A 23,185-nucleotide genomic window follows, 5' to 3' on the forward strand; every position below is an offset into this window, starting at 1 on the left:
TGTGCTCAGTGCTTTGGTGACTATAGCCTCTCCCATTTTATTTTTTAAAAACACTTTAGACAGGTAAGATGGACATACAAAAAGCTGTCCATAATTAATGTATGCAACTTGACCCTGACCCTAACCCTAATATCTAGTTAAGATATACTCTTTTTAGCATATCGCTCATGAATTATAGGATGGTTTTTAGGAGCTAGGGGATCCAGGGACCAACCTTACTCTATTTTATTCTCCCTTGAATTTGACAGGTTGAAACATTCCGCCACATGCTGTCTGGAGAGTGGCCACATGGGGGAAACAGTGAGTAAACACTGGCGCGAACAATGCTCAAAAAGAGGGGTTCCAAGAGGCAGGCTGGACTAGTCAGGGGGTAGGGGGGTGTCTCCTGGAGGAAGGGACCAGGAGACTTGTCAGGGGTTCCAACAGTGCAGCATCGGGGTGTACGTTCTGCCTGACCCACGACCCGCAGGGGCACTGGGGCATTCTAGCTCCAGAGGATCTTCAGACTGCAAATTGGCCTGAGCACAGCCTCCATGGTCTGTCCTCTTGGTTCCTGGGTGTGGCTCTTTCTCTGCTTCTGGAGGCTGTTGATTGTCCTTTTGTTTTCCTCTGAGCTGCACAATTTTGTGTGGATTCAGCGCTGTGAGCTGACCCATATTCTTCCTGAAAAGAGGTGGAATAGAAGTCATCCTTCTTTCCTGGGTAGACCTGAAGAGATTCCATAAGAATAGCCTTTTTCCAGCCCCCTGGGCCTTCATCTGCTTGCCAGCTCTGAAAATTTTAAAAACATACTATTAACAGTTTAAAATAATCGGTTTGTTTTTTTAAAAATCCAACAAAGTCACACTTTTAATAATCTATAAAATGATCTGAAAACATTGAGCAAGTCTTTACAGGATGAAGGACTGAGTCAAGGTCAGGGTCAAGGTCAGGGTTGGGATTAGGGTGTGTGAGGTTGAGGTTAAGTGTAACAGGGTCATGCTCAGGGTGAGGGCCAAGGTCAGTGTCACAGCGAAGTTGATCAGCAGCCCCTGCCCCACCGCCCAGCACCATGCGAAGCTTTTGCGGCACCTCCTGAAACGCTCTCCCACCCAGAGCTGTGGGTCTACCTCCCTCACCTGCCTGGAGTCCTCAGCACTGCCTGACCCTCCCTGCCCACCTCCACAGGGACACAAGTGTCATGAAGGCAGGGATCTCGGAACAGAATGTTTTGTACGTGGATGGATTCCAAGCCCTCCGAAGAACGTGTAGCACACAGCAGGTGCCCAACTGAAGCCTGTTTAATAAGCGATGAGTGTCCATAAAGGCATTTCTGGAGGGAAAAGTGCATCTGGAAATGAACCGCTCACAGTTCTCTCGTGCAAGAATGACAAGAAAGTTTCATGGCTGACTGGACACATGTCCATACTGTTTAAATTCCTTTCAAGGTAAGGAAGAATTGGTTTATTGATAATTGCTTAAGAATTTCACAGCATGAATGATGGCTACAGTTTTTCAAATTTTTAAAAATTAATGTTGATTATTTTATGATTGTAAGGGCCTATTCAGCCAGAGCAACCCCACCCCGGTTGAACTGCCATTTTGTTGTAAAACTTAAATTGACCCTGCCCCCCCACAAGGGAACTTACTTAGAAACAAGTCCCGGAAACCAGTCCCAGGTAAACAAGCCCAAATACAAGGGTGGGTCAGGCCCGGTGGAGGTATCCAATCAGTGGGGGCGCATACTGTCTCCCTAGCTACCAAGGAGTGTGGGCCCCGCCCTTTGGGCACCGTTTGGGTGCCAATTCTGAACAAGGTGATAGGCTGGTTCAACTGTCTACTAGGGTAAATTGTAATTCAATTGGTCACTTATGTGTGACCTAGCAGGACTGTGCAGCTTTCTCTGTGTGTTACAATTTCATTGGCCACCTGTGTGTGGCCAGGCCCAACCACATGGCCTTTGCTCCATAAAAGTTAGCCTGTGAAACAGAGAGGGGTCATCCTTTCTGTAAGGGGCGGCCCCGACCGGTCTGTTTGATGGTCGGTTTGATTCTTGATGCTTGGCGTGAAATAAAGCTTTGCTTGACTTTCACTTTTATCAGTCTTGCTCTTTTAATCATGGACCCATTATTGGGGGACCCAATATTGGGGACCCAACATAATAACCAAAAATGGATTTTTCCACTTTGAGAGAAAACAAAGAGCTCCAGGTAAAGTTCCTGGTAAACTGACAAGAGACTCTGCACTGTAGCTACCACCATAGCCTCAAAGAACTGGCAGCCTTTGCAGAGCCCTGGAGCACCCTCAAAGAAACCCTGCTCTAGCTTCCTAAGGAGGAAAGAAAAACCAAGAGGCGAGACAACACGGAAGGTCCATTTCTTCAACAGCAGTTTGGTAAGGAATCTGGACAGTGAGGGCATGTATTTCCCCAAATCTGCTTCACGACTGTCCCACACGGCTCTGTCCTTCATGGGATAGTCATGAAGAATATCAGTGAAGAAATTAAATGAAGATAAAATAATCTTTTATTTCTTGGTGTTAATTAACCTACTGCTTATTTATAGTGCTAGTAATAGCAATAAATTGGGTGATTACAGCATCTGTAAAATGCAGGACAGCAATGCCACTAAGGATGGAATACTCTGCTATAAGGTACCTCCACCACATGCCACAGAGTATCGTTTTATTTAAATGCAGGCTTAGTTTAAAATATATATTGCAAGTTCTAAGGAAGGAAACCACTAAAATATTTTTTTAAAACATTTAAAGGGAAAGAGGTGCCTGGGTGGCTCATTCGGTTGGACGGCCGACTCCTGAGATCAGCTCAGGTCATGACCTTAGGGTCCTGGAATCAAGCCCCATGTCAGTCTCTATGCTCAGCATGGAGTCTGCTCAAGATTCTCTCTCTTCCTTCCTGCCCCCACCCTGGCTTGTGTGTGCTTTCTCTCTCGCTCTCAAATAAATAAATGGTTTTTTTTTTCTTCTTTCTTTCTTTCTTTATTTATTTTTTTTTATTTTATTTTTTATAAACATATAATATATTTTTATCCCCAGGGGTACNGGGTTGGGATTAGGGTGTGTGAGGTTGAGGTTAAGTGTAACAGGGTCGTGCTCAGGGTGAGGGCCAAGGTCAGTGTCACAGCGAAGTTGATCAGCAGCCCCTGCCCCACCGCCCAGCACCATGCGAAGCTTTTGCGGCACCTCCTGAAACGCTCTCCCGCCCAGAGCTGTGGGTCTACCTCCCTCACCTGCCTGGAGTCCTCAGCGCTGCCTGACCCTCCCTGCCCACCTCCACAAGGACACAAGTGTCATGAAGGCAGGGATCTCGGAACAGAATGTTTTGTACGTGGGTGGATTCCAAGCCCTCCGAAGAACGTGTAGCACACAGCAGGTGCTCAAATGAAATGAAGCCTGTTTAATAAGCAATGAGTATCCATAAAGGTGTTTCGGGAGGGAAAAGTGCATCTGGAAATGAACCGCTCACAGTTCTCTCGTGCAAGAATGACAAGAAAGTTTCATGGCTGACTGGACACATGTCCATACTGTTTAAATTCCTTTCAAGGTTGTTGGGTCCCCCAAAAATGGGTCCCCCAATAATGGGTCCATGATTAAAGGAGCGAGACTGATACAAAGCGAAAGTCGAGCAAAGCTTTATTTTGTGCCAAGCATCAAGAATCAGACCAACCATCAAACAGACCAGCCGGGGCCCCCCCTTACAGAGAGGGCAACCCCTCTCTGCTTTTCAGACTAACTTTTATAGAGCAAAGGCCATGTGGTTGGGCCTGGCCACACGCAGGTGGCCAATGAGATTGTAACACACACAGAAAGCTACACAGTCATGCTAGGCGACCAACTGAATTACAATTTACCCTAGTAGACATTTGAACCTGCCTATCACCTAGTTCAGAATTGGCGCCCAAAAGGTGCCCAAAGGGCGGGGCCCATACTCCTTGGTAGCTAGGGAGACAGTATGCACCTCCACTGATTGAATACCTCCACCTGGCCTGACCCACCCTTGTATTTGGACTTTGTTACCTGGGACTGGTTTCTGGGACTTAGTTTTAAATAAGTGCCCCCGGGGCGGGGGGGGGGGGGGGGGGGGGGAGGGTGCAGAGTCAATTTAAGTTTTACAACAAAATGGCAGTTCAACCTGGGTGGGGCCGCTCTGGCGGAATAGACCCTTACAAGGTAAGGAAGAGTTGGTTTATTGATAGTTGGTTAAGAATTTTACAGCATGAATGGAGGCTACAATTTTTCAAATTTTAAAAAAATTGTTGTTGGTTATTTTATAATCACCAAAAATGGATTTTTCCACTTTGAGAGAAAACAAAGAGCTCCAGGTAAAGTTCCTGGTGAAGTGACAAGCGACTCCGCACCGTAGCTATTACCCAAGCCTCAAACAACGGGCGGCCTTTTGCAGAGCCCTGGAGACCCTCGAAGGAACCCTGCTCTAGCGCTCTTCTCTAAGGAGGAAAGACAAACCAAGGGACAAGACAACACGGAAGGTCCATTTATTCAATAGCAGCTTCGGAAAGGAATCCTCAAGACAGTGAGGAGATGTATTTCCCCGTCTCTGCTTCACTCCTCTCCCACATGCCTCTGTCCTTCGCAGGCTAGAGCCTGATGCAGACAAGGTGACTGTCTTAGATGTACTTACACAAGGCCTTGGAAGGCACAGTCTGGAGGTGCAGACGGATGGGACATTTGTAAAAGTGGGGACAGCAGAGTCTCACTGTAGCCCACCAGGAAGTAGAATTTGTGTGCAGGCAGCTGCCCAGGACCAGGGCACAGATCTCCAGCTGGTTAGCCTGGCGCTTTAGGACCAGCTGGTCGGCCAGACACCCTGGGAAAGTGCACAGCATGAACTTCTGGAGGAAAACGTCCTCCACTCTTTGCTCTGAAGCATGGTCCTCCCAACCCAGGTTACCTGAAAGGAGAAGGGCACCTTGAAGACCCAGCACAAACTCCAGCGGGAACATCCAAGGCCTGTCACCCCCAGCCTGGCTTCTTCTCTCTTCTACAAGTGGAATGAAAAGAAAAACACTTGCAAGTTCAAAGTACATTATTTCATTACATTCACAAACAAAGCCTGTGAAATAGGTATTATCAGTTATCCTGGTTTTACCAAAGGGAAGATGGAGGCCTTAGCAGGGCATGAAACTCAGATGATCCTTTCCTGTCTAGACCTTTTCCACTCTTTCTGGACCATTTATAGAAGCACTGGCCACCCCTTGGCCCAGAGAGATGAGGCCACCAGCTACTTCTGAGACTGGGGACAGGAGCTCTCTCACCAGCCAGGGCCATAGCCTCGACCAGGGGATTCTCAAAGTAGATCCTGAAATTCCTACACCTCAAAAGTTCAGTATGTGTGAAGAGTCTCCACACCCATCCCCAGACCTCGTCACCCATCCCCAGATCCCCAGATCCTGAAACCCCTACACCTCATAGCATATGCATGAAGAGTCTCCATACCCAGCCCCAGACCTTAGAGCCAGAACCTGGAAAGGGTGGGGGACAGGAATCTGTATTTTAAGTTTTCTAGACAGATGGATCTCAAAACACCCAAGCTGAGAAGCCTCATACTGAACAAATCACAGCGATCCTCATTAGTCCCAGTAGTTATGTTCTATGGAGTCAGCATGAGCAATGAGCAATGAACCCTCGCTCCTAGAGGATCTACGGGGTTAGGTTTCTGCATGCCCTGGTTTGAGTCACATCAATACGTAACCTTGTTTCCCGCATGTTTTTGCTTTAAGACCCCTTGTTTACTATATACGACGCTTAACCCTCAACTCTCTGCCCACAGCATTAGAACTCATGCCTGAAGGAAGCTTATTGACACCCGTATTTGCTCCCCAGTGTAGGTCACACCTTTCTTGTGCCTCACACATCAGCATTAGGGCTATTTTAAAGCAGTGAAGCCACCGACAGAAAGCCTGAAACTGCAAACGTGGGCACTAATGGACCTCAAAAAGGTGCTCGAAAGAACACCTGTTTACAGCAGGAGCGGAAACAAGAAGGCAGCGCCCTCGGTGGGGAAGGCGTGTGCAGGGTGACTGCTTGGTCCCACAGTGATGTGGGACTATGAAATCTGAGCATGAAGCCCTCTGAACAAGCCGGAGTTGGATCAGGCCTCGCGCACGTGTTTACCTGGTGTCCGTGTGACAGCCACGACCAAGAACTCCATCCACAGGCCCCCAGCACCATGACCCCACACCTGTGTAAAGCGAGAGCCAGCCCTTGCGGTGGGCGATGTGGTGCTGTGTGTGGGCCTCCTTGTAGGTCACAGGCTTATTCCCCTTGCCCACTCTGACTCAGGCTGCCTGGTTCTAGAAGCACAGAGGGGCCATGACTCTGCATGTCCACCGACCCAGGCGACCGTCCCCACGCCCCGCCCCTGGCCCCTAAGGTCCCCGACTACACTGCCCCTGGCTTCGCACACAGGTCCCCAACCCCTCCGCACCCCCACCCCACCGCCCCAGGCCCTCAGGTCCCTACACTCCCAGCTCTTGGCACCCAGACCCTAACCCTTCCACACAAATTCAGCGCCCCCAAACACAAATCCTAACCCTCACCCTCACCATAACCCTCCCCCCAAATCAGCGCTCTGGGAAGGTCTCCACACTGCCAGCAGGTAAGACCCACAAAGCTCCTGGGCCCCAACCCTAACCCTAGTCATGGCTCTGGTACTACCCACACCCAAAGCCTAGGTCTGAAAAACAGGGGCTTGGGGAACGCTGACCAACACCGGAAGATTTCAGCCAGTGACACAGAAGGAAACCCTGCCGTTTGGAAGACTGAGATGGAGCTGGAGCAGGAGGATTTTGAAGGAAAACCTTAGCCAAGGCATGTTCACTGCCCCCATGAACACAAACCCTAACCCTAATTCCTAACCCTAACCCTGACCTAATCTGTTCTTTCTTTTTTTTTTTTTAAGGTTGTACTTATTTGAGAGAGAGAGAGTGAAAGAGCACAGAGGCAGAGGGAGGAGCCAACCCCTCGCAGAGCAGGGAGCCCGACATGGGGCTAACTCCCAGGCCCCCGGGATCATGACCCAAGCGGAGCCGAAGGCAGACACTGAAGAGGCCATCCAGGTGCCCTCCGTTTCTTAATTCATAGCTTAACGCTGACTCAGGAAAGCACCCTTGCCCGAAATTTCCACTGTTAAGAGGAGGCGCTACTCTCCCGGAGGGGGCAGGATTATCAGTAAACACTGTTACGACAAGGAAATGAAGACAGAGTTCGTGTTCTTTGAGCTTGGAAGAACACTCTGTTTCCTTGGCCCCGTTTTAGTCAACGGCACAGGCTGCAACTCCCGTGTGCCGTTTGCAGTGGAAGCCTGGCGGCTGAGAGCAGGAACGACCAGAACTCCGGCAGCTTTTACGTAGGAAACATAATCGTTCCAAAACCAGATAAATGGCTTGAAAGAAAGGGTGCTGAGCTTAGAAGCCAACAGAGCCAGATTTTCAATATGCCACATATATGAACTTAAACACTTCACAGGCTTTTGACCAAATGGCACTTGAGTTAGCTGAGCCCAAACAAGCACAAGCAGCCGCTAATGTCACAGAAGGCGGTGTCACGGGCTTGGAGCACCAAAGTCACCGCTTGAAAATACTGGCCGTGTCTGCCACAGAGAAACGGCCTCGCCCGGCACAGCTTTCCAGACCCACTGCCTGCACACGAAACGCAAGTCCGACTCAGAACTAGTGCAACTACTAGAATATTTTTCACCAAAACCTGATGGATCCAGTTGTAGGTGACGTGCATATGTGTGATTCGCATATAGTGATGATGCAAAATAAGAAATTTCTTTTCAGCCTCATTGCCAGCAAAACTGTAAGCTCTGAATCCTGTGAAACCATGCACAGCTATACTGCCAACCGGCAGAGTCTGGAGACCAGGTTTGGGGTTGTGTGTCCTGAGAGCACAGCCACAGTGAGAACAGGGCTCCGAGCATCCAGAGTGTCAAGCCGGCACCAGGACCTCAGCCAACAGCCTGCTTTCCGCGGTGGCCATGCCCTTCCTGAGGGACGTCAGCTGACCAAGCGGTGTGCTTGGAGGGGCAGTGAGCCTGGGGCTTGCACACCAGTGCATGTGTTGGACTCAGGATCATGCTCTCTGTCGTGCATCGTACGGGGCTCATCGTGAGCAGATGCCGACGGAATTTCGGATACGATGGCCATGAGGGGAGGGGTCCAGCCGAGAACATCTGGCCACAGAGGAGCTCCTCTTGTCTCCCCCAGCTCACTGACTCCATGAATCGGTCCGACAAATTGCCTGACACCTTCAATATGTAATGGGCTTAACGTTTCTGTGCAGGAACAGGAGGCCACTTAGCCTCACTAGGACACAGAAGGTTGTGAGGCACAAGCCATCTTTCAAACACTGAAAGAACTGGGGCTCTGCGGATCGTGAAGACGAATACCATAATTAACAAAAACTGTCTTGGTATTTGCACATCTGTGAAAATTGTACCAAACACCTTATGAACCCACAGAATGTGGGCTTTGGGAGTAGAATGTTTTGAGTATGATTTTTGATCAAATACAGATCCATCCCTGAAAAGTTAATGGATGCTGAACATGTTGGTCCCCATGGTCAGCCAAACTGAACCAGAAAACAGCAGGTGGGAGCCTCCCAGGGCACTGAGCAAGATACAGGGGCGTGCTGAGAGTCTGCGGAGCCAAAGGGAGGCCTCCGTCACCAGTGTCAAGGGGACGCCTGTGTTCTGCTGTGTTTGCTTGAAGTGGGGTCGTGTTCCAGCATGAATAAATGCTGAGGGGTGATGGACTGGAGATGTGCAAGCAAAGTCCCCACCGCTGGTAATCGAAGTCATCAGCGGAGGAGGCCTGCTCTCCATCCTCCTGGGCTGGGAGGTGGCTAGAGGGTGTGTCTCGGGCAGCCCAACAAGGGCTGCAGGGCAACCACCAGCAGCTTCCGCTTTCAGGGGCTGTGGTGTGGAGAAGAACAACAACCACAACCCAAAAAAAGCTAAGGGGGCACCCAGTCCACCTCCGGGAGGGACGACGCTCTGGAGACTTGGTAGGAAAACAGAGAAGGAGAAGAGCTGGGCAGGCTGGTCTCCATTAGAGCCAGCCCTGACTGTCGGAATCACCTGCAGGGATTCAGACCAGCTGAGGTCCAGGCCATACCCCCAGGAACACTGCTTCTGGGAGACGCTGAAGCCCGGGGGCTGGCATCGCTAGACATCTGCCCGGTGAGACAACAGGCAGCCAGAGACCAATACAGGGTGGGGGGGGGGGGGGGGAGACAGGCCTGGCAGAGGGAATAGTCAGTGGCATGGTAGGAACTTTGTTCGGGACAGACAGGGGCTATGCTTCTTGTGGGGAGGGCAGAGTAATGCCCAGAGCTGTGGAGTCACTAAGCTATAACCCTTACCCTAATGTAACATCTTGGGTCGATTGTACTTCAATAATCTAATGAAATTAAATGAAGAAGGTGATGGGTCCATCAGAGCAAAGGTGAGGCCATGGCCAGGCCAGAATCCGTGATCCCTGGGCTCCACGTGGCCTCGAGCACAGTCTCACCAATGCGGCCACATGGCTGTTACGGGTGACCTCAGTACACGTGCTCTGCCCCATACTCCTGGAATCTGTGTATAAGTAGATTATCATCGCTGGGTCTTACTCCACAGCAGCCAAGAGGATTCAGAATACACCTTGTCAACAGGACAAGGGCTGTGGTCTGTGACAGACTTAGGCCCAGCTAGAGACGAGTGAGGGACAGGGTGACCAAGCGTGGCACACACACCAGAGTAATCAAGCCAGAGCACTTTGGGGAAGGTGGAAACCATCCCCAGATGCTGAATGAGGAGCCCCTCAAGGGCTAAACCACCCTGAGTCCTCTCGGGCACCCGAGGACGCCATCAGCCACCAGGTGGCAGCAGGGGACATGAGAGGGCCAGAGTCCCAGACGGGAATGGCGGCTCCTGGGCAGGTCTGGCTGGGGACCTAGACATCTCAGGCCCGAAGCTCCATTCTAACATCTAAGCACCACCCCCCCCCATCCTAGGCTCCCAGGGCTGGCCTTGCTGCAGAAGGAGGCTATGTCTCAGTATGCGGCCCCCTCCCCGCCCCCCACAGTGGTGGGATACTCCCACCAGGCCCCAGGCTGGTCTGGCTCTTGGCCCCTCAGTCTCTCGGAGGCCCACCTCCTCCCACTGGACCTTACTGTCCACCTGAGCTTCCTGCGGCCCTGGCCCATCTCCCACCACCCAGATCCACAGGCCCAGGAAGCCCCCGCCCCTGGCCCAGGGGAGACCCTCAGGCATGTTAAGCAGAGGAGGGACCCACAAAAGAAAGACCTGAGCCCAACCCCAGACCCCACCACTCTCAGCCACAAAGCAGGCATGACCAGAGGCCTGCGGCGTCCTGGCCCCTCCTGTCCCCCACTGACTTGACATCCCCCTCCCACAGTGCCCCCAGCCTTCCACTGCTGACACCCGGGGAGCGGGGTGAGGACACGCCCCCCGGCTGCCCAGGTGTTGACGGGGAGCTTGTCCCGCCTCCAGCCCAGGTGCGGCATAAAGCCGGCCGAGGCAGCTGCCAAGGGACCGCTGTCTGCCATGAAGGGGAGCAGCACCCTCCTGCTGGCGGCCCTCGTCCTGCTCTGCTCCTGGGGTGAGTCTGTGATTCTGTCAGCAGGGCCCCTGTTTGGGGGATGGAGGGGGGCCTAGGCAGCTGAAAACCCAGGCACCAGGTCCCTCGCAGGGAGGGCGACAGCCTCGGCAGGGGCCCTATCAGTTTCCATCACAGAACACGGATGTGGGCAGCGACCCTGATGCCCCTGCCGAGCCCAGCCCCGCACAGCCCAGCTCCAACCTCTCCCCCAGCCCTATCGTCACCAACCCAGCCCAGCCTGACCCCCACACTCCAAGCCCCAGGTCAGCCAACCCCACGTGGAGGGGAAGTCCCAGCTGCGTGAGGGGCTGGAGTCCTTCCCTAGAGACTCCGGAGAACCCAGAGTGGAGGGAGGAAGCAGAGGAGGGGTCCGTGGGCAGGTAGGGGTGGGGGCTGTCACGGAGGAAGATCTGGGGGAGGTGAGGAGGGATGTGGAAGGTCTAGAGGCCAGAGGCTGGAGTTCTGGGAAGTCTGGGGTCGTGGGCGGGAAGGCAACCTCCTGTCCTGGTGCCATCCCTCCCTCACCACACAGGGCTGGCCACCGGGGAGGACAGCAGTGAGTTTTTCATGGACTTCCTGCAAACGCTGCTGGTGGGGTCCCCCGAGGAGCTCTACGAGGGGCCCCTGAGCAAGTACAACGTCAATGCAGACGCCAAGGCCGCCCTGACTGAGCTCAAGTCCTGCATAGACGACCTCCAGCCCATGCACAAGGCGGAGCTGGTCAAGCTGCTGGTACCGGGGCTGGGGGGCGGGGGCACCCAGGTCCCTAAATGCCCACAGCCCCAGCAGGACCCACGGCCCCACCCTACTGGCCCTCCGCCAAATGCCATGGCTCCTGATTATCCCCCAATGCAGCCGAACGCGCCTACAGACACCCTGACCGGCCGCAGTAGGTGGGAGTGGACGTCCCAGACCTCACTCCCCACAGAGCCCCTCAGCCTCCCCTACACATACACGCATGCATGGGCACACCTGCACACAAGTGCACACACACACCCACGCAGGTGCATGCACCACTTCCCCAGCGGCTAGGAGAGGTAGGAGAGGACTGGCTGAAATGGGCCAGAGGCTACTGTCCCCCAGGGGCTGACCTGGGTCTGCCTGCCCAGTGGAGATGGCACTTTCTGGTTATTGCTCACCGAGGACAGGACCCCCAGCCCTGTCAGCCCACACCTGTCTGTCTTCCAGGTGCAAGTGCTGGGCAGTGAAGATGAGGCCTAGCAGAGCCCAGTAACAGCTCCAGGCAGCCACAGGACCAGCTACACAAGCAGCCAAGGCCACGCCGTCCCACTACCACTTCCCCATGTGTGAATTTACCCTAATACTGTGCAGTCAATAAAGTGTCCTGCAGCTCCGCTCCGGGCTCCTGTCTCTCCCCACAATCAGGGACACAACTACACGCACACGGAAATTCACACACACAGGGTTGCACCCACAGAGCGTGCAGGTACAAGTAGCCCCACGCAGAGGGCAGACCCACCAGACACCCGTGCGGACGAAGCAGAGACAGACAGACAGGCGGGTGGGTGGACACAGGACACAGGAAGGCCTACAGAGGCAGCGGTGGGATGCAGGGCGCAGGAGGGGCAAAGGGCCCCAGGCAGAGAACGTGGTCGGGACTGGGAGGCCCTGCGGGGCTGCTCTGCATCTGAAGGCTATCATTCCAAGACACAAATGCACAAAGCCACAGGTCAGGGGTTGAAAGCGTCTCGCTCAGGTCACCCAAGAAAAGAGTCTACCTGCAGACCAGAGCCGCAACCCCAAGAGGAACTTGGACAAAGTCAAGAAGAAAGCGTATCTGCTCCTGAGGGCAGCCATGCTCCGAGGGGCGGGCACAGCCAGCAGGGGCGTGGGAGGGAGAGCAGCAGCTCCCCACCCCGATGCCCCAGCCAGCACCAACCCTACACTCACCTTGGATCCCAGGATCCCGACTGCTGGAGACGTCCTGTGTCTCAGTTCCCCTCCCCCGGATCAGTGGTCCTCACTGGGGGCCGGGCTCACTAGGTTCTTCTCTGCCCCTCACAACTTTCACTCCCCCGCCGCTTCAGTTCTGGGCCCCGTGACCTCCATGTCCAATACAGAATCTTGCTGTCCCTTTTCCTGTCCTCCAAACCTCTGCCCCTCCCATCACAAAGGAGGAGTGGAGCAAAGTCCCAACCTGAACCATGCCTGGTGAGGGTGGGGGTTCCCTGGGCAGAGGCCATTGTCTCCATCACACAAATGGTGATCTAGAACCCACCATCCCACAGAGCCACATTCTAGAGCTTGGGGCTAGGACCCCTCCCCAATTCTCCAAGCCCCCCAGGGAGAAGAGAAAGAGGTAGAGGCCTTCCTCTGCATGTCCCTTTCTCGGGAACTCCCTGGCACTGAGGCCAGAGTGACAGGACTGCTTCTGAGGAGGCCTGGTCCATAGGCTGCTCTGAGAGCAGCTCCTGGGCCAAAGAGGTGAGGACCCTTCTGGAGCCGCCTGCCCCCCATGGCACAGCCTCACCCAGGAACTTCCCACCTTTGCCTACCGCTCCTTGCCCAGCAGTGCCCAGAGTCCTCTGAGTAGGAGGAACCTGCCCAGAGCCCCTTAGAACCAGGGAGGGGTGGTCTGCGAGGGCTGGAAGAGACAGTCCTTCTGGGCATGTACACAAGGGCCTGGCGCTCCTCCTCTCAGGGGTTGGTGGGGGTACAGAAGGCCCCCCACTCGAAGCAGAAGTTCTGTAAGTCTGGGCCCAGCTCAAGACCTCACTGAGGAGACTGTGGCCTGAAATTCTGTCCATCAGTGGGGACAAAGCAGGGATGGGGTTAGGAGTCAGGTCTTCCCAGCACCTGGTCACCCTCCCCTCCATGGACAGAGCCAGCCATGGCAGAGGAAGTATGGGTGGGCACCTGGAGGCCCCATCGCCCCCGGGGGCCCATCATGGCCCTCTACAGCAGCCCAGGGCCCAAGTACCTGATTCCACCCACCACAGGTCAGTGCCTGGGAGCCTGGAATGGGTCTGGGGAGGATTTGGGGGGATCTGGGAAGCGCCTGGAATGAGGCTGGTGCAGGTCCGGGGAGAGTGTAGGGACGGTCTGGGAGGTCTGAGGGGTGGGTGTGTGGGGTGGGGCTGAGGGCTCATCCCTGGCTCTCAGCCCATGAACCCCTCTGGGGCCAATAGGGTGGGGACAAGGATGGTGTCTGGTTCCAGGCTGCTCAGAGCCCCTGTCCCACAGGATTTGTGAGGCACACGCCCACCAAGCTGCGTGCACCAGCCTACAGTTTCCGGGGGGCCCCCATGCTCCTGGCAGAGAACTGCTCCCCAGGTCCCCGCTACAGTGTGAACCCCAAGATACTGAGGACGGGCAAGGACCTCGGCCCCGCCTACTCCATCCTGGGGCGCTATCGCACCAAGACCATCACGACCCCTGGCCCTGGTAAGGGACTCTGGGGCCCCCGCAGCCCTGCCCAACTCTGCCAACGGCCACTGTGTGTCCTGTTAACGGCAGGGCAGTAAGGGAACACAGGCGTCCTGGGCCTCCTAGCCCCTCATCTGCCTCACAAGGGACACCAGTAGGCCCGAGGCAGCATAAGGGACCCTCTAGCCCAATTCCGACCCGAGCTTTTCTTGGCCTGAGTCCCGGCACCAGGCCCACAATAGAGCCTGCCCTTTTGCCTCCAAAGCCGCAGCTGTCCCCTGATCCCTGCAGCCCCGGACATCCCTGACCAACCTCAGGCACCATCTGTACGGGGGCTGGGAAGCCCTGCACCTGCAGTGTTGGGGGACTTCCTGGGCCGGATCCGCAGCCCGTCTGCATGGTCCTTTCCCTCCCAGCACACCCTCCACTCCTTTCCCGAGCCAGGTGACTACTTTCCAGAGAAATCTAGCAAGCACGTGTTTGACTCAGCACCCAGCCACTCCATTTCCGCCCGGACCAAGACCTTTCGAGTGGACAGCACCCCAGGTGTGCAGCAGCCCTGGCAGCCAACATCCAGCTGGGCTGGGGACGCTGGCAGGGGCGCGGGGGGTGGGGGAACGGGGACAGGGCAGCCTGATGGCTGCTCTCCTGGAGGTGAAAGGCCCCAGGGAAGGAGCCAGTGGAGAGTCTGGATGCTGGCTTCTGTCCAGCCGGAGACTCAATGCCCACTCACCCCGCAGGCCCGGCCGCCTACATGCTGCCTGTGGTGATGGGGCCCCACACTGTCGGCAAGGCCTCCCAGCCCTCCTTCTCCATCAAGGGCCGCAGCAGGCTGGGCAGCTTCAGTGACGACCTGCACAAGGCAAGGGTCCCCTGCCAGGGCACAGCACAGTTCATTCCCCAGGGGTGGCCCCGCTGGCCCCGTCCCCCAGATCCCACCAGACTGAAGCTGGTCAGCTCTTCATCCTCTGGGCCCTGCCACATGCCTGGCACCACCCTGTCGCACCCCCACCCCCACACACCCCAGGTTCCAGTCTAGGGGTGAGGAGAGGCAGACAGTGGACAGGGGTACAGACACTGATAGTGCTGAGGAGGGTTGAGCAGGGGAGTGGCCTTTGCTGCAGGGAGGACAAGGAGCAGCCTTTGATAAAGCAGCAGGCAGGAAGACGGGAAGAAGAAAAGCTGTGAGACATTTTGGGGGAGGAGGGCTCCAGCTGCAGAAATAGCCAGTGCAAAGGCCCTGGGGTGGGCATGTGTCCGGGAGCCTGAGGAGCCTGGGGAGAAGGCCAAGGTGGCATCCCAGCACTGCTGACCTTGCCCACCCATCCCATGGCCATCAAGTACCACAGGACAGAGTCCCAGCTGGAAAGGGGCCTCTCTGGCACACACCAAAGCGACCAGCCTGGGACTGGCACACACAGGGTTATCTTTTCCAGAGCGAGGCTGCCGTGGAAGGGCCACGTCCCACACAGAAGAGGTCATCCCCACAGGATGACTATTCTGTGGAGACAACAGGGACCCCTGACACACAGACATACAGTGGCTCAAGCGTGAAGCCCATGGCCCGATGCTGGCACACACCCCCCTCCCCCCGCCAGGAGTAGCATGCCCGGGCAGGCTGAGGCTCTCTGAGCCTCTTTCACCTCCTAGACCCCAGGTCCTGCAGCCTACCGCCAGACGGACGTGCAGGTGACGAAGCCCAAGGCTCCACAGTACACCATGGCAGCCCGAGCGGAGGCCCCAGGGGACAAGACCCTCAAGCCGGGACCGGGAGCTCACAGCCCTGAGAAGGTCCAGGAAGAACAGGGCCCGGAGGGGTGGGGTGAGGGGTGGGGGGGGTCACAGTGAGGAGGGAGTGGGGACGGCAGTGGTCACAACCCGGTGGGGAGGGGTTGTAGGGGCACCGCCCGGGAGGGGGGCACAGCCTGGGGACCAGGAGCCCACAGTCCTGAGAAGGTCCAGGAAGAACACGACCCAGAGGGGTGGGGGCACAGCCTGGGGAGCAGGGACCACAGGCCAGAATGGTTGGGTTACTGGGGGCACAACCCCAGGGTGGGGGGGTTTGTAGGGGTACAGCCTGGCGGGGCACAGGCAAGAGGACTTGAGTAGCTGGGGAGCACACCCAGAGTGGTTGTGGCAGGGAAGGGCCCATGGGGGTCCCAGTGGCCAGCCTGGCACGTGCCAGCCTGGCACGCTAGGCATCCGGGGCACACCACTGCCCCAGGGTCAGGTCCTGCCTCCCCAGAAAGCAGGGGCACTCACCATGGACCAGCCTCTGTGTTTAAACCTGGCGGTGTGGACTTGCTGCCGGTCACCTTGGCCCAGGCTCAGGAGGGACAGTGAAGCTACTGCCAGCAGCTCAAGCCCCGGGACGGCGGAGTCTGTCAGGCGGGGCAGGAATGCCAACTCTTCTCACAGCCTCTCCTCTCCCAGGTGACAGTGACCAAGCCCTGCGCCCCTGTCGTCACCTTCGGCATCAAACATTCCGACTACATGACACCACTGGTGGTGGATGTGGAATAGCCCCGGGCCCACCCTAGCTGGCTGCCCAGAGCCTCTGCACAGCACAGCCACCGCTGGAGACGCCCTGGGTGTGGCCTCTGGGTGCAGGCTCGCGCGGCGGCCTCCACCAGGTGGGCTGCGGCCTGCAGGGCAGAGCTCGTTTGGACAGTCGTGACCAGTTACTTTTTCTATGCTTTCCCATTTGCTTATCTTGTTTCCCGCTGTGCCCAGATATTTAATAAATCACAGATTGCATTAGTGACGAACTGGTCTTGGCTGTAGAATCAAGCTTTCCCAGAAAAGGGGCTCCTGCCTCAGTGGCTGGGTCCTCTCCTGGCTTCCAGGGACTGGGGTCTGAGCAGAGAGGGGGGCTTGGGACCTTGGACCCCGTGCCACACCTGCCCTTCTAGTTCTGCCACAGGCCCTGCACTTCACATCTCGTCCTACACTCCGAGGATGGTCACACCAGCACCTGTCTCCTTCCGTGCGGCCTGCTCCCTGCGTGACAGACCCTCCCCTGTGAGCTCTGTGCCCCGCCCCTTGAATCTAGACTAGAATCTGTGCCCACCCTCAAGGAAGCAGTGCTGTAGGTCCCGAGGCTAGGCTGTGGGACCTACAAAGGAGACAGCCCCTCTGTGGAGCAGAGGCAGCCCCTTCCCTTTGCTCCATCCAGCACCAGCCGCTGTGGTGGGGGTGCGCGCTCCGCACTCGGTGAGGCCACGGCGGCATCCAGGCAGCCAGCACGCCGCCCTCAGCCTGCAGGCACCTGAGCAAGCCTTCAGAGGACAACAGCCCCAGCATCCGCCTGCAGCCCAGGCCTTAATGTTCTAGGCAGAGGGCCATCCCCACCATGCCCGTCTTGAATGCCAACCACACTAACTGTAAGACACGAATTACTGTACTTGTGACTAAGGTTTCAGGCGATGCTGAGAGCAAAGGCAACACAGGAAGCACAAGGATGTGGGCCGGGAAGGGGGTATCTGAGTGAGGCCAAAGCCAGGCATCTCCAGAGGCTACCCGGAGTGCAAGGCCAGGCCTTGAGCACTGGAGCGTGGACTTCACCACAGCCCTGCGGAAAGGTCACTGTGAAGACCGCAGGGCGGCCGCCTGTCATCCCTGCGAGCCCACCAGCCGTAGTGGAACGAAGCACAGTATGGCTGCTGCTCCTCACCCCTCACTCTGCTGCCCCTCCCCACATGAGGCTGTGTTCTGAGCTCCTCACATTTATTCATTTAACCCTTGGGGTGAGTTACACAAACTCGGCAGAGAAAGTGACAAGCCTGTGACCACCCACCTGAGGTGGGGGTGGGAGGGACACGTGAGGACCGGAGCAGGGACAGGTAGAACCAGAGAGGGCAGGATGTGGGGTCCAGACCACCAGCGTCCATTGCCAGTCTGTGGACCAGGGTCGGCTCCAGATGAAACTCTCAAGCACCCAAGAAAATGAGGACACCAAAAGACTGTTTACTTCATCACGAAGCTATTTATTCCAAGTTTCTATGGTTAAAAGTCTTGTCCTTGAATTGTGGGATAGAGCCTGGCAGTGGGTCCTCACTTGGCATAGACTGGGCCCTGAGATCCTCTTTCTTTCAGTGGCTTCAGGGACCAACGTCAGCAGACTGCACAGCAGTAGCGCGAGCGCCGCAGAAGGGGCAGGAGGGCGGAAGGCCGCACAGGCCACACAGGCCACGGCAGAGCTGCCACACATCCATCGTGGAATCCATCCCAGTACAATCAGAATGAGAAACGAAAAGGAAAACCAGAAAGGAACTAAAACCCAGACCCCGAAATAGCTGGAAGGGCCACAAAGAGCCGTGGAAGTGGGGGTGGGGAGGCAGATGGGGCTTTAGGAGAGAACACAGCAGCCTGAGGTGTCAGGGAGACAGCAGAAAGCACCCGTCAAGACTACCCAAAACACAAAATCTAATCTAGCCCGCATCGAACCCATAGCGTGGTACAGCTCCCACAGCTGAGCTACGTCATCAGGAAGAGGTCCGCAGCACAGGCCTGGGCGGGGACGCAGAGTGTGGGTGCAAATGGAGACACTACAAAGGCCTAGTACGCTTGGTGGTCAACCAGAGGACATGCCCCCGTGGCAAGCCTTAACATGAGATCGCTAACTCAAAGCCGCAGTGCGTGAGGACTGGGGAGGGAGGCAGGACCATGGGGGCCTGAGAAGGAATGTCAAGGTGTCAGGGGAAACAGCAAAGCCCCCCAGACAAGGAGGCAGGTAAGCTAACCTCCCCGCATGAGAACTAGCACCCGGAGGGACCTGGGCAAGTCAGAACAGAGCACTCAGGAGGAAAGTAGGCTCCCCTCCTCCGGGAGCCTGAGTGGCCCAGCAGGTACAATGGAGAAGAAGCTACGGTGACCATGTGAGGAGAGGCCAGGCTTGCAGGACGGACAAGGGACAGGAAGAGCAGAAGGGAGAGCAGGGAGCGGCGGCAGGGAAAGGGAGGTGACCGGAGCCGAGGTGCGGTCACTGTGTGGGAGTCACACAGGGGACTGCACAGTGGGCAGTGCGGGGCAGCGCCAACAGTCCTCTGGGAGTCAGGGGAGTGACCAGGCAGGCAGGAGATGGCAACAAGGACACAGAAGAACGCACAGCTGACCAATCGCCTCTCACGTGTGCTTATGCACAACGAGGGTGCCGACACCTCACCACGGGGTAGGAAGCTGCTGGCCCAGGTGGGCCTGTGCTTCTGTCTGTGTGAACATGGGGCTGGCCAAGCGGGCAGGGAGGGCCCAGGGAGAGGCACGCATGGAGGGCAGTCTGCAGAGGCTGGGTGGAGGGACTAAGAGTTCCCTCAGTAAGGGATGCTCACTGTCGAAGGGCCTCACGTGACCCTCAAAGTGACCCGCAGATCCTATGGAGAGAGACCTTGTAGGGAAGCCTCCTGTCTTGACCCATAGAGCACCTCCCCCCAACACACACCCTGCCTGACTCCAAGATGCCAGAGGGAACTGCTTCTAGACGTCTGGTCTCCCCAAATCCATCTTTGGTGTTGGCCAGACCGTGAATCCTGAGAAAACGGGACTTTATGCCCACTGATACAAGACTGTGAGATCCAGAAGGATCAGAGCCCAGTGCCTCCAGTCAAGGTCGCAGTCCACTTCTTCATCCACAACACCCTGCCCTTCCCCGAGGCTGACCTGCCCTTGCCCAGCAGCCCAGATGAGCTGCCACGTCTAGCCCCCAACAGTAGTTGCCATCTCTGAGCTGAGGCGATGGTGCTCCAACTTCACCGCCAAACGCCCCTTCCTGTGTCAGCACCTCAGGCAACAGACGTGGCCTTACCCAGAGATGTGGATGGGGCAGGGCCCCAAGATGTCAAAGCCCCAAGGGATAAGGGAAGGGCTGCTGGCCACAGGTAGCCGTGTCCCGGATTCCCAAAGGCTCTGCTCACACCTGACTCTGCCCTCTCACACCCACAGCAGCACAGGTGGGTGGGCGCTGGTTTCCGCAAGAGAGAGAGACCCTTCCGGGCATGGGGCCAGCCAGTATGAGCTCACTAGGTCAGAGGCAGCCGGGAACTCCAGCCACACAGGAAGAAAATTCCCAAGCCACGATCATCATTTCAAAGGACTATTTTGTAGGTGGGTCCTCTGAGCCTAGGACACCAGGCACCCACAGAAGTCAGCTCCTCGTGGCTCAAGTCCTTGCCCTTGACAGGAGATAGGAGAGGATGAAGAAGGCCACGATGAGGCCCACGGCCATACCACACAGAAGCTTCCGGTTGTCTCGCCCAGACCTCGCCATTGTGGAAAAGCGCTTCACGCTCCCCGTGAGCAGGCCTGTCATGCTTGTGAAATCCGAGTCCTGAGGGAGGAATCCCAGCAAGGTCACACAGGGGCAGCGCCTCCACGACTGCCACGCAGGTGCCACAAGCAACACCAGGGGCCGGCACAGCAGGCAGCATGGGGCAGAGCTGACCGCGATGCCCACGCACACTGCAGACCCTTACCATGCTGTCCAGGTACCGGTTCTGGTCTTCTGCATCCCTATCGATGTCCAGGGCCAGCTGGTCAGGACACAGGAGGGGGCAAAGTCAGGTCAGAGAAGGCACACCAGATGGCACCTGACCCCCCAGGAGACCAGCAGACCCTGCCAACAACTCTGCCGGGCACAGTGCCCCCAGCAGAGATCAGGAGATCCAGCTGTCCCCTGGACCTCACAGACGAGAGCTGCCACGGAGGAGACAAGGAAGATGGGAGCTACCTGAAACCCTTCCCAGCCTCGACCCTCCCCCTGGTCCCCACTCCAGAGTGCCAGGTGGAGATGAGGCAGCACCACCACTGACCGATTTGAGCCTGGTGACCTTGGACGCCAAGCTGTCGGCCATCCGCTTATTCTCCCGGTCTAGAATCTCCTCCACAGCGGCAGGACTCTGAGCTGTGGGAAGGGACAGTCTGAGTGGGGGGGACGTCTACCTGTGAGCCCGGCCCTGGACCCCTGCCCATCAGCCCTTCGTGGCCCCAGAGCGCTCACTCCAGCTCTATCCGACAAGCTGGAAGTCTCAGGGGACTGGGCTCCCGGCTGTCACGCAGGTCCAACCCTCAGCCAGGGTCAGGCGCAGGGACCTCACCGTGTGGGCACCTGCCGTGTGAGCAGACCGCCTGTGAACACAGCCAAGCCGCGACGGGCAGGTGCCCCAAAGGCTTCAGGCCTACCAGCACTTTCGGAGACTGAGACAGAACCTGTCCGCTCCCTCCACGAACGTCACCAAATTACAGGGGCCCGTCCTCCGAAAAACGACTAACTCTGGCCCCGGGGGACGCCGCAGAAGGGGCCCTGCAGGGACGACCTATGCGCTGGCTCCGGAGCAGCCGACGAGCGACCGAGGGGGAACAACGGGGAGGAGAGCTCCGCGACACCCAAGAACGGGCTGAGGTCCACTGAGGTCTGCGCGCCTCTGCACCCCACACCCTCCGTGGCACCCGAAGCACGGTCCGTGCGGAGACCTGACACGGGACTAGTGCGAGGCCTGGGGATTCCGAATTCCTGTCCCCTCAGGGGGTCAGAACCACCTCCCCCGCGGCCCGGACGCCTCGGCGGGCCGGACCCGACCGCGGCACAGCCCCACGAGTCGCCCTGGGCGCACCGCACAGAAACGGACGCTGACGCCCTACAAACCGCTCCGCGCTCGCCCAACCGCGCAGTCCCAGCGGCCCGGCGACACGGGCATCAGCGGCCCGCTTCCCGGGTGAAAACAGGAGATCTCGGGACGCCAAGCCCCCTCTCCCAGCGCCAGCTTCCGGGGCACCGGAAGCGCTCACCACGAGCCCAGTCCGCCATCGCGCCCAGCCCCGGCCTGCGTCAGCCGCGCGGCCACGGCCCCCGCGGACGTGGCGAAGTCCGGGCAGGACCCTCCGACCCCGCCGCTTCCGCTCGGGCCGCCGACTTCCTGCCGGCGTCCGGCCCACGTCCGGTCTGGGGAGGGGCGGGCCGCGGGTGCTTTCCCTGCCAAAGACCGCGTGGAGGCGTGGACAGACACCTCTACCCGCCAATCGCGCGGAAGACGGAGCTCCGTCCTACCCGCGAGCGCTCCCGGGCCTCTCCGCAGCGAGGGAGGCTGGAAGGGGTCGCCGCGGGCGCTCGACCCTGCCCAGGCTGCGGTGCGCATCTAGGCTGCGGCCGCTGCTTGTGGGACTAGGTGGAGACCAGTGCCGGCCCCAGCGAACGCTGCCGAAGAGCAGGGGTGACGCGTTCCGCAGGAAAACGAAGCCAGACGGGAGGTGGGCGTGCGAGGACAGGAGGAGCCAGGGCTTCCCGCCTCCGCACTCGGCACCGGGAATGAGCCTGGCGCGGGGCCGACGGCCCACAGGGGCTTGTTGCACGGTGCATGCCGACGCGCCGTGCCGTGGAGCGCTCCCGACAGCGCGCGGACCCCGGGACGTCCAGCTCGCTGCCTTTCGGAAGAGGACACGGGCCAGGCCACCCTGCGTCTGGGCTGCACACACGGGACGCTGCGGCGCACGGTCAGGCTTTGCCTTCGCCCTGACCCTTCGCACTCTCCGCCTTCGTGGAGCTGCAGGGACGTGTTTCTCTCGCCCACCGCGGCCATCCCCGTCTTGGAACCGGCCGCTCCTTTTGCTTTGAGTGACCTTCCCCCAGATCACTTCTTTTCGTCCGGTCTCCGCAGAGATGGCGCGGACTCGACCCGGACCCCTCTGCGGCCCACCGCGAGTCCCGGATGTCCGTGTTCCCTCGTCTTCCCTTTCGGGACACGAGCCCAGCGAAAGCAGCGAGCTGGCCCTCAGCAGGCCCTCCAGCCCCTGCTGAACACGCCGAGGGGTCCGGGGCTGCAGAATCCTTCCCGCCTCGGCTCTGCGCATCAAGAGGGCCGCGGGAGGGCGGCGCGGCGGGCTAGGGTCCTCGCCTGCGGGCAGCTCCGGCCCAAGAAGCAGGGGTCCCTAGGAGGGTCAGGGGCGACTGGGCCCCAGGCTAACAATCACCCAGTAAGACCTTTGAAAACCCCGCCGACCCGCCGGCTAAACCAAGCTCCAGTCAGCTGACCCAGCTCGCCACCTTAAGGAGCCCGCGGCCCTCGCCTCGCCCCGCCCCGCGGCGCCGCAGGGCGCGCACAGTCCCCGCCTCCGCTGCCCGCGGCCCTCGCCCCGCCCCGCGGCGCCGCGCGGCGCACCCAGTCCCGGCGTCCCCCGCGCGCAACCCT

General features: G+C 57.8%; 3 protein-coding genes and 1 pseudogene across 9 annotated transcripts; 2 read left to right on the plus strand and 2 right to left on the minus strand.

Annotated features, from left to right (window-relative positions):
• Nucleotides 1–4,327: 4,327 nt before the first annotated feature.
• Nucleotides 4,328–6,563, minus strand: LOC111149464 (annotated as a pseudogene).
• Nucleotides 6,564–10,481: 3,918 nt separating this feature from the next.
• LOC111150239 (secretoglobin family 1C member 1) lies at nucleotides 10,482–11,889 on the plus strand. Its single transcript, XM_022507664.1, has 3 exons — nucleotides 10,482–10,622; nucleotides 11,155–11,354; nucleotides 11,811–11,889. The coding sequence occupies exons 1-3, from the start codon at nucleotides 10,568–10,570 to the stop codon at nucleotides 11,841–11,843; spliced, it is 288 nt and encodes a 95-aa protein (XP_022363372.1). The 5' UTR covers nucleotides 10,482–10,567; the 3' UTR covers nucleotides 11,844–11,889.
• Nucleotides 11,890–13,473: 1,584 nt separating this feature from the next.
• On the plus strand, nucleotides 13,474–16,532 carry LOC111150260 (outer dense fiber of sperm tails 3). 2 transcript variants are annotated; one of them, XM_022507694.1, is made up of 6 exons: nucleotides 13,474–13,582; nucleotides 13,827–14,027; nucleotides 14,454–14,555; nucleotides 14,750–14,871; nucleotides 15,660–15,800; nucleotides 16,443–16,532. In XM_022507694.1, the coding sequence occupies exons 1-6, from the start codon at nucleotides 13,474–13,476 to the stop codon at nucleotides 16,530–16,532; spliced, it is 765 nt and encodes a 254-aa protein (XP_022363402.1). The 2 variants fall into 2 exon arrangements, with proteins under 2 accessions (XP_022363402.1, XP_022363404.1); XM_022507696.1 differs by lacking the exon at nucleotides 15,660–15,800.
• Nucleotides 16,533–17,979: 1,447 nt separating this feature from the next.
• LOC111150195 (Bet1 golgi vesicular membrane trafficking protein like) lies at nucleotides 17,980–23,031 on the minus strand. 6 transcript variants are annotated; one of them, XM_022507604.1, is made up of 4 exons: nucleotides 22,048–23,026; nucleotides 20,813–20,904; nucleotides 20,477–20,533; nucleotides 20,101–20,331 (listed from the first exon to the last, which is right to left on the minus strand). In XM_022507604.1, the coding sequence occupies exons 1-4, from the start codon at nucleotides 22,133–22,135 to the stop codon at nucleotides 20,164–20,166; spliced, it is 405 nt and encodes a 134-aa protein (XP_022363312.1). In that variant the 5' UTR covers nucleotides 22,136–23,026; the 3' UTR covers nucleotides 20,101–20,163. The 6 variants fall into 6 exon arrangements, with proteins under 6 accessions (XP_022363308.1, XP_022363310.1, XP_022363309.1 ...); XM_022507605.1 differs by lacking the exon at nucleotides 22,048–23,026 and adding an exon at nucleotides 21,789–22,039; XM_022507600.1 differs by having other exon boundaries at nucleotides 17,980–20,533; nucleotides 22,048–23,028.
• Between the last annotated feature and the right edge of the window lie 154 nt (nucleotides 23,032–23,185).

Source organism: Enhydra lutris, unplaced genomic scaffold, assembly GCF_002288905.1.
Source record: "Enhydra lutris kenyoni isolate GAN:26980312 unplaced genomic scaffold, ASM228890v2 scaffoldscaffold22, whole genome shotgun sequence".
NCBI classification, from domain to species: Eukaryota; Metazoa; Chordata; class Mammalia; order Carnivora; family Mustelidae; genus Enhydra; species Enhydra lutris.

Excerpts from the sequence above, each read along its gene's own strand:
- LOC111150239 (XM_022507664.1), top strand. The coding sequence starts at position 10,568 with ATGAAGGGGAGCAGCACCCTCCTGCTGGCGGCCCTCGTCCTGCTCTGC. Across the intron at positions 10,623-11,154 it reads CGTCCTGCTCTGCTCCTGGG|GGCTGGCCACCGGGGAGGAC; the intron begins GTGAGTCTGTGA and ends CTCACCACACAG. Across the intron at positions 11,355-11,810 it reads CGGAGCTGGTCAAGCTGCTG|GTGCAAGTGCTGGGCAGTGA; the intron begins GTACCGGGGCTG and ends TCTGTCTTCCAG.
- LOC111150260 (XM_022507694.1), top strand. The coding sequence starts at position 13,474 with ATGGCAGAGGAAGTATGGGTGGGCACCTGGAGGCCCCATCGCCCCCGG. Across the intron at positions 13,583-13,826 it reads CCTGATTCCACCCACCACAG|GATTTGTGAGGCACACGCCC; the intron begins GTCAGTGCCTGG and ends CCTGTCCCACAG. Across the intron at positions 14,872-15,659 it reads TCAGTGACGACCTGCACAAG|ACCCCAGGTCCTGCAGCCTA; the intron begins GCAAGGGTCCCC and ends TTCACCTCCTAG.
- LOC111150195 (XM_022507599.1), bottom strand. The coding sequence starts at position 22,847 with ATGCGCAGAGCCGAGGCGGGAAGGATTCTGCAGCCCCGGACCCCTCGG. Across the intron at positions 20,905-22,047 it reads AGGCCCGGGAGCGCTCGCGG|CTCAGAGTCCTGCCGCTGTG; the intron begins GTAGGACGGAGC and ends CCCTTCCCACAG.